The sequence below is a fragment of the Trachypithecus francoisi genome, unplaced genomic scaffold, assembly GCF_009764315.1.
Source record: "Trachypithecus francoisi isolate TF-2019V2 unplaced genomic scaffold, Tfra_2.0 Lachesis_group18, whole genome shotgun sequence".
NCBI classification, from domain to species: domain Eukaryota; kingdom Metazoa; phylum Chordata; class Mammalia; order Primates; family Cercopithecidae; genus Trachypithecus; species Trachypithecus francoisi.
The window spans coordinates 4666647-4676040 of record NW_022681463.1 but is presented as its reverse complement, the minus strand read 5'-3'; the positions used below and the strand labels follow the sequence as shown (position 1 = coordinate 4676040).

Below are 9394 nucleotides of genomic sequence, written 5' to 3'. Positions count from 1 at the left end.
GTAACCACAGAAATCAACTAAGATTGTGTTTTTGCTGGGGGAGGGGTGTCCCAGAGTTAGCATGGCCTGGCGTCCCTGCTCTGCCTGACTGTGCTGCTGCGTGGCCCACCCACCTCACCCATCCCCAGCCCCTCCCTCAGGAGGAAACAGGCTGCGTCCTACTGCCTCCCTGGGTCCCTGCTCTTCTGTTCCTGTGTTGTCTGTCCCCTGGGCACAGGGCCAGTGGGTCTCACGCGCAGGCACATGTGCTGCTGGATGCTACTGAATGTTTGACACCACTGCACTCAGTCGACAGTCTGTAGCCACAGAACGCAGTGAATGTTTAGGCTTAGTTACTAACAGACGCCATGGGACACTGTTGGTTGCCTTACTTTAATGCTGACCTAGCAGCCCCGACAGGAAGCTTTAACATAAAGCCTTTCACATAAGCACAGGTGCATCTTGTCGTGAGAAGGTTCATGGCTGCGCTCCATCCTCAGCCCGCTGGTTTTCGGTCTTTTGTCCTTTGCTCCAGCAGTTCCCACGTGGATGCTGTACTGTTTCTGTCCTGCAGAAGAAAAGTGAAGTCCAACTCGGAGCAGACACCACACCACGTGGCACAGGGGCTGACAGGCGTGACCAGGTTCAGGGTGTCTGTTCCCTCACCGGCCTGTCCTAAAAAGCTGGCCGGGTGCTTAGAAAGGGCCCCACTGCCTCCAGCAGAAGGCCAGGAGCCGTGCAGCACCTGTAGGAGGTGGCGGGGGCTGAGCAGGACCCACGTGCCCGTGCTCAGCATCCCCTCCAGCCAACTTGGCCCCTCCCTCACGGCCCTCCCACCTCATTTATCACAGGAATGGGTTTCTCAGAAAGAAGCATGGCCAGGCACGGTGGCTCACGCCTGTCATCCCAGCACTTTGGGAGGCCAAGGCAGGAGGATCACCTGAGGTCGGGAGTTTGAGAACAGCCTGACCAACATGGAGAAAACCCATCTCTACTAAAAAAAATTAGCCAGGCATGGTAACGCATGCCTGTAATCCCAGCTACTCGGGAGGCTGAGGCAGGAGAATCGCTTGAACCTGGGAGGCAGAGGTTGCAGTGAGCCGAGTTCGTGCCATTGCTCTCCAGCCTGGGTGACAAGAGTAAAACTCTGTCTCAAAAAAAAAAAAAGAAAAAAAGTAAAAAAAAGCATGGTCACAGGGGATGTCTGGGCCTCTGATGGCTCCACGTGTGACACCTGTTGACCTACCTAGCTCCTGGGGTGATGTCCCTGACCTGGGTGCGGCACTCACCTTGATGATGATGCCATGGGCAGTCAGGCCCCGGCGCAGGGTGTCGCATGCCTCCAGCAGGGGCTGCCTCTCTAGGAGCTGCTGCCGTCGGGCCTCCCCCGTGGCCTCGGGCATGGCCAGCGCAAACTGCCGAACCTTCTGCCGGAACCGCACCAGCTCGTCCACCACACCGCGCAAGGTGGCCTCGCTGCCGTCTCCTGAAGCACACTGAAACCGGCAGGGCACGGCTACATCCCCTGGAGACTGTGGACACCCCGGGTGGCTGGGCTCTGGGCTGAGACCCACCCAGCCCTGGGCTTCCCCGATTGCCTACAGCTGGGCCTCTTTCTGGGCCTGGCAGGGCTGGGTACAGCCCGCAAGCGCTGGGCTCTGGGCAAGTCTCCACTCTCAACTCTGAGCATCTGTCATCCAAGCAAGGCCGACTGATGCTCACTTCGGAGTTAGAAGGATGGGCTGGGGGCTGCACACCACCCTGCCCTGAACACAAGCGCTCCCGGGGTTCCAGACCCCACACCAGTGTGGCTGAGGTATCAGGAGCAACCTGAGGATGAGGCTGGGAGGCAGCGGCTGAGCGCTTGCAGACGTGTTTCGGCAAATGGTGTGAGAGTCGGCCTCGGGTGCTGAGGACCGGATTGGGGCGGAAGGCCTGTGTGCTGTCCTCCCACTGAAAGGGATCCTGGGGCAGTGTGGAAGGGGCAGCTGTACCTGTTTGTTAAATTCATGTGTGTAAAATAAGAAACAGACCACCTTATACCTTCGTGTCAAACTACTTAAGTGCATACACCCCTCAGTGCTTCCATGATAAAAGACAATTTTTGTTGTTACAAAAATATGAGCCCAGAGTGGGCCCAGACGTTAGCCCTTGTGGCTGGAGGAAGGTGAATGAAGTATCTTTGACAAGGGCTAAGCAGAGCTTGGCCAGATCCCACTTTTCTTACTCAATACAGACTCTGGAAAGCCACCCTAAAAATGAACATGTACATTGCAAAGACGTGGTCATCTCACACCAGTAGACTTTTACGTGATTGGCAGCAGACGCTGGACTGCCAGAAAGGGAAACTAGGTCTACCAGGTGATCAACAGGTATATAAATGAGCCAAACTTGGAAAAGACACTATAGTTCTCTGTTGAGAGCCAGCGAGACGTGTCCAGCCCGGAGCCAGGCCTTCAGCACACCTGCTCGGGCCCCAGTCCCAAGCAGCGGAACCCTCGGGGTGCTGGGCAGCTGGTCTAGAGTGGCAGCCTCCGTCCAGGCAGCAGCAGCCGAGCCACACCCCAACAGAGCCAGAGTGCCTTGTGCTGAGAATTCTCCCAGGGCGTCCAGAGAATGACAGGGACGTTCAGGGATACAGCACCAGTTCCAAGGGGCCCTCATCAGCCATATACTCATAAAAAGCAATGGGAGGGGTACTTTAAGAATAAGGCAGGAAACCTCAAATCCGTACTGACGCAATAAACGAGTTCCAGGTGAGCCTGGTAAGGAAGGGGTATTTTCATAGGATCCAAGTCTCTGCAAAAATGCTTGAGTTACAAGGGAAGAGGAGGAACGTGGGGAAGCCTGGCAATGCCCATCTTCACTGCGCAGCCAGGGTGAGCCTCGCCGGGAAGGTGCAGGTGCAACTCGTACCTGTTGGGGGGCTTGTCCTGTCCATAGAAAGCATGCGCCAGGCAAGGGGGCTCAGGCCGCCAACTTGCCCTCCAATGGGTCAGGAAAAAATGTGACTGCGGTGTGCCTGTGACTTCCGCACATTCTGAGAGTCTTTCCACATAAACGTGTGTGCAGAGCTGGCGACACTGTCGCTGAGATGGACTCATCTCTGGTTCTGCACATGAGAGTTTGCCGACTGCAGAAGTAGAACTGTGCAACTCCAATGAATAAGTATTGGCTCCGAGTGTGTTTATTTTTCCAGGAAAATAACATGTTTTTATTTTTTTTTTATTTTTATTTTTATTTTTTGAGACGGAGTCTCGCTCTGTCGCCCGGGCTGGAGTGCAGTGGCCGGATCTCAGCTCACTGCAAGCTCCGCCTCCCGAGTTCCCGCCATTCTCCTGCCTCAGCCTCCCGAGTAGCTGGGACTACAGGCGCCCGCCACCTCGCCCGGCTAGTTTTTTGTATTTTTTTTTTTAGTAGAGACGGGGTTTCACCGTATTAGCCAGGATGGTCTCGATCTCCTGACCTCGTGATCCGCCCGTCTCGGCCTCCCAAAGTGCTGGGATTACAGGCTTGAGCCACCGCGCCCGGCCAACATGTTTTTAAACAGGTAAATAAATTAGTGCGGCATCATCATGATCTATTCCAAGTTAAAAGGGTAAAGGTTATTGTCCCTTTACCCTTTTAGGACAAAAATGGAGAAAATTCCAGAATTAAGCATTTAAAATAATACGACCTACCTGTTGATTGGCCAGAGAAATTCCAACGGTTTCAAAAAACTGTTCAAAGTAAGAGATGATGGCACCAAACACCGCAGGACTTCTCGGCACTGCAGGTTCCTGTAAGAGACCATGCCGCGGGAGCCCCTTAAAAGCAGTCTTGATGGCAGTGGGCAAATGGAGTTCAATATCAAAAGACAAAGGCCTCAGCAGGTCACTTCAGTCTGGCCTTTCTCCTGGCTTCTATGGAGGGAGGACACAGCTCTGGCATCGGCTACCTCACTGCAGACCATACAACTATAGGTGCATGAGGAATCTCTTGTGCCTCAGTCTACCCACCAGTCATATGGGTGGTGACTAGCCCATCAGGCTTTGCAGGTAAAGCATGACCGTGGAGTACGGCAGGTGGCGCATGGTAGGTGGAGGCTGAGTGGGCACTGGGCTGGGTTTCTCAGAAAACAAGGAAATCATGGCACGTGGCTCACGTCAGTCACCAAGCACGGAGACTCCTGTGTGACACTAGCTTTGGTTCGCAGGTGCCCCAAAATTGCAAGGGTTGGGAAGGAAAAGCGCAGGCACCAACCTCTTTACTTGTCCCCACCCCTTGCCACAAGAGGCCCCTGTTCCCCCAGCCCTGGGCCAGCCTGGCAGTGCCGGCAGTGTGCGGGCGGACGGGCTGAGGGGGAGGAGCTCCCGTGCAGGAGCAGCCTGGCTGCTGGACCTGCCCCAGCCTGGCCTGGCTGCCTTCAGTGTGGGGCAGCCGGTTCCTGCACCCAGCTGTGACTCAAATGCCCGCTCCCCTCAGAGGTGAGCCCTACACGTCTGCAGTATTTGGACCAAAGGCACCTGGTACAGGCACATGGCACCCTGCCCCACCTGCTGATGCTCTGAAACCCAACACTGCACGCAGCCAGGGATGGAGACCTCCACAGAGATGCTCAGCTCACAGAGGACATGGCCAGAACTCTCAGGTGTTTCCAGAGATAGGAGAGGCACGAATGGCCTGGCTTCCCAGGTCATGAAAGGTCACAGGGCTCCTGACGTGCGCCTCCCAGAGCCTGGCAGGGGAAACCCTCAGAAGTGCAGGAACCGAAGCCTGCCGCCGCCTCCACGGTCTTTGTCCCACCCCCCCCAAATTCTTTCAGTGACTCACAGGTCCAGGCTCAGACCCCTGGGTGCTTGGTGTGGTCGTCACACTAGGGTGCAGACTGCGTAACAGTGCATTGGGGTAAATGGGTCTTTCCTTTACAAGTTCCCCACAAAAGCTCTCTGGGAAAGTGCCGTGGATGCAGTGGGGACATGAAATGTGTCCCCTGAGGATCACGCACACATAATTTCTTAGCTTCAGGGGCTCCCGAGAGCTTGTTCTCCAGGTGGCCCTGAGGCCTGGGAGGGTCAAGCTCCAAGCTGGGTGCCATCCTGTGTGTCAGCGGCAGACTCAGGTTCCACGAGTTCCTCCACAGAAGCTGCGGGAGGCGAAATCAGCAGAGAGCCCACCCAGCCAACATGACAAAAACCCACCAGAGGACCCGACCCATGCCCCTGGCAGCGCGACCACAAGGTCACCTGCTCGTTGAGCTACCTTTGAGGCCGCCCTGAGCTGTCTGTTCCCGTGGTGCGCAAGGCCCAGGATGGCATCAACTACCCTGGGTGTGTCAAAGTCATCTGCCAAGGCCTCCTTCACGGCCCTCTTGGTGCTGGCAAGCCTGAGGGAAGAGGAGAGAAACAGTCGCGGCAGAGGGAGCTCCACGCTCCCCAGGAGGCCCCATGCCAGTCCTTCCCCAGGGAGGGACGCTGGGGGCTCTAATTTGGGGACTCTCTCTAGGACATATTCCCAGACTTGGGAGTTCCTGAGTAGCAGAAACTTAATTACGTAACATCAACTGCAAAGTGTCATGTTACCTACCCCAAGAAAAAGTCCCAGAGCAGAGGTCACCTGTGACACTTGTATTTTAACACACAAGATACACGTGGGCATTTTCATGATGGTTTTAAAAATCAATAGACATTGCGGGGAGTGGCAGGGAAGACTCGGTGGGGGATAGACGGCACGGCCGACCACTCACAAAGACAGGCTGGGGAGACCCGGCCCAGGGCTCCTGGATCTTAGCCTCCCGTGGCCACTGGCAGCCTGCCCTGCTGAAGCAGCAGGGGTGGGTTGTCACCAAGACCATCTGGAAGACTCTGCACACCGGGATGAATGTGCAGCACTGCCCAGGACACCCATGGGTGGGGAGTGGAGGCGATGCTGTGGGCCCAGGCCTGTGTGTTTTACAGCTTTTGGCTCCTCACGGTCAGGACCGGGAGGGATGAGCAGCTCTGCTCCTCGCACAGGGAATCCAAGCCCAAAGCCACTCAGCAGGAGGCTCAGAGCCCAAGGGCCCCAGGCACACTTCCTGCCTAGTACCCCGTCTCCCTGGGGCCTCTCCTGTCTCAGGAGCCCCTGACCCTGTACCTCCTGCCCAGCAACCAGTCTCCTGGGGCCTCTCTGCAAAGTCCCTGACCATAAACCTCCTGTCCGGCGCCCTGTCTCCTGGGGGCCGCTCTTCCCCTTCAGGAGCCCACCAGCAGCGCCTAGCAGGCCGCAGGAGGGCACCACACCGGGTGCTGGGCGGGTCTCTTTCTTACCTCTCCCACAGCATCACTTCTCTGACAGAGCCGCAGGCCAGCTGCCCCTTCATGTAGGCACGTGCGTCCTCCAGGAAAGAGCCCAGCCCCAGGAGCAGCTGCTGGGCTTGGAGCATGGCGCTGTCGCTGTAGTCGATGGCTGAGGAGGATGAGATGGTCCCTGAGGCGGTGCCCACCATGCTGTGCCCCTGCCCTCGTCCAGCAGAATCACAGTGTTCTCTGAGGGCACTGCCACCCGGGGACCACACGGAGAGCGGGACATGCGGCCCTCACTGCCCTCCAGTGACCGCGAGTCCCTAGGCCCACTGGACACAGACCACAGGGTCTGTCCCAGCTCAGTGTCACCCGCCCTAGGAGAACAAGGTGGCAGTGGAGAAACGCTCCCAGTGCTTCCAGCTGAGAGGCGCATTTCCACTGACGGATGGATGGAGGTGCGGATCAACAGCTGGCTCTGGAAAGAGGGAGCCCCACCCTGGGGTCAGAGGCACCTCGAGGGAAGGCGCCCCCAGGGAAAGTGCCCGTGTGTGATGGGACCGCCCAAAGTGGGAGGGAGGAGCAGTCCCCAGACCCAGCTTTCGAGTCTGTGGGTGTTGCTTAGGCCACCTGGATGCGGGGCCAGTGTTTCTGTTTACATCTGTTCACTTCTGGTGGTTTCTCGTCTACTGCATTCTGATGGGTAAGACACAACAGGAATGAATCGCTTCACAGTGATCACACATCCTTGGGTATCAGCAGAACCAGCCACATTTCTAAAACCTTCTTCTCGTTTCTGTGCCTACTCTGCTTCCCAGACTGTCTGAGGCCACAGTCCATGCTTTTGAGGAGCGCTGCTTCAAAAAGCTCTTTGAAAACCACAGGAGTAAAAAGAGCCTATCTGGACACATATGCCGAAAATTACATCCCAACATGTCTACAAGTCCCGATTTCAAAACGAGAATTCCAAAGTCAGACACGGCTTCAAGCTGGAAGCAACACCGTGAAAATCTCCCCCAGGGCTAAGATCTCACTTAACATTTTTCCTTTTTTTCCAAATTCACTTTCAGTTTTTGCTTTGAATAGCTTGACAGAAGAGAAAAAGCCAGAAACCCACAAAGCGATCTGACAAAATTTAAAATGCATGGGAGGCTGTTAGAATAAGATTACCATTAATGACACAGCAAGATGAGGCATCCAGATGGGGAGGGGCAGACAGATGTCCAGCATGGAGACGCCCTCTGCCTCAAAGTCAAGGACAGCTGCACTCCTCCAACATGGATTCTGCTCTACAGATGGGAGACGCTTCTCCAAAGTGTCAGCACAGCACAGACGGCACGGGAATGCCGCCACTGTCACCCTCCATCTTCCCAAAGGTGAAGAAAGCATGTCTGGGAAGATCCTGAACTCCCACACCACTGGTGGGGGGAAGCTCAGACAGCAAGTGACGGCCCAGCTCCTCATGGCCACCTCTGACCTCGAGGGGGCGTCGTGTCCACCGTGGGGATCCACGTCCTGCTAACCTTGTGTTTCTAGAAATCCCTCACCAGCAGATCAGTGCCTCCTGAATCCCACCCGAAATTCCCACTGGGAATGTGTTCCTGAAAGAGCTGCCCAGGCTTGAGAAAGCTTCTTTTCAGACCAAACTTCATATTCAAGGCTCAAATAGAACTATACACGATTAGGACAGTCCTGCAAGGCGCTGCCCCAATCCTGCCACAATCTGTAAGAAGAAGGGGGCAGGGGCCTCCGAGGGCAAAGAGCCCCTGGGAAGGGATCCACGGGGAACAGCTTTGAAAGGACCACAGCCCCCAGCCACAAGGGAACAAGCACGAGCCGGGGAGAGAGCTCTGCACTTGCACACGGGATTCATCCCCACCGCCTCTGCCTGTTTCCAGCAACACGGAGCCAGGCAGAAAGAGTTTCTCCAGCCCATTCACCTCCCGACTCTTCCTCGCACGGTATGGTTGGGCTGTGTTCATTGTATGTAAGCGCACACCACACATAGATGCTGCACAAGGCCAGGTGAGCACGAGGCTGGTGACACTTCTGTCTCAGGCCCGCGTGCCTGTGAGTGCAGGTCCCCTAGGCTGATGCACTGCAGTTCCACCCAGGGGACAGGTTCAGATCACATCTCAGAAAACCTGAACTTGCAGTAGAAAGCCAACATGGTGTCAAAGCCAGGATAAAGACATGGCCCAAGGTAGCCTTTCGGTGATCAAAGGTGCAGGTGTCTGTGTGCCCCACTCAAGGTGACAGAGCCGCAGGCCAGGTGGAGCCTGTGCCAGGCCGTGGCCCAGGTGAGATACTGCAGGCACAGCACAGGGGAGGGAGATGGATGGGACCAGCCCAGGGGATCACCAAAACCTACCAAAGCTTTGTGTGTGACATGAAGATAAAATCTATCTGGCCAGATAGACTCACCCCATGGGGGAATGAGAATCCACTATGTTTCGGCTGCATGTCCCCACTCCCATCGTCTTCATTAAAAAGGTGAAATCATCAATTGGGAGCAAGAGTGCTATGTAGGAGGGACAAGAAGCGGGAGAGCGAGGTGGCGTGGCAACAGCAGCGGCCCAGGGACACGCCAGTGTCAACGGAGCAGAGGGGACACCAGAGGCCAGAAGGGCAGCAACCCTCGCTCATCAGCAAGGAACTGTCACCATCTCCAGAGGACACCGGCCCTGCTCCTGCAGCACTAGCCATACACTGGGACCTTACTGCCAGTTAGGTGGTCAAGCCAGGCAGGTAGTGCCACTGTCCCCAGCCCTCACCTGCCACCAGGGATGCAGCTCTGGATAACAACTTTTTTTTTTTTTGAGACAGGGTCTTGCTCTGTCACCCAGGCTGGAGTGCAGTGGTGCTTTCTCGGCTCACTGTAACCTCCACCTCCTGGGTTCAAGTGATTCTCCTGCCTCAGCCTCCCAAATAGCTGAGATTACAGATGCCTGCCACCAAGCCAATTTTTTGTATTTTTTTCAGATGGAGTCTTGCTCAGCCGCCCAGACTAGAGTGCAGTGGCATGATCATGGCTCACTGCAGCTCTGCCTCCCAGGTTCAAGCAATTCTCTTGCCTCATCCTCCTGAGTAGCTGGAATTATAGGCACACATCGCCATGCCTGGCTAATTTTTGTATTTTTAGTAGAAATAGGGTT

At 55.8% G+C, this 9394-nt stretch overlaps 1 protein-coding gene across 10 annotated transcripts in view; it reads right to left on the bottom strand.

Annotated features, from left to right (window-relative positions):
* Positions 1-353: 353 nt before the first annotated feature.
* Positions 354-9394, bottom strand: part of CARS2 (cysteinyl-tRNA synthetase 2, mitochondrial) — a 66517-nt gene continuing 57476 nt past the window's right edge. For 8 of the 10 annotated variants that reach the window (XM_033177253.1, XM_033177251.1, XM_033177250.1 and 5 more), the window contains 5 exons: positions 6267-6405; positions 5221-5344; positions 3660-3758; positions 1269-1475; positions 354-547 (listed from right to left, as the gene is read on the bottom strand). In XM_033177253.1, the coding sequence (XP_033033144.1) occupies positions 476-547; positions 1269-1475; positions 3660-3758; positions 5221-5344; positions 6267-6405 (641 nt within the window). In that variant the 3' untranslated portion in view covers positions 354-475. The other 2 variants (XM_033177252.1, XR_004428962.1) reach the window with 2 other exon arrangements.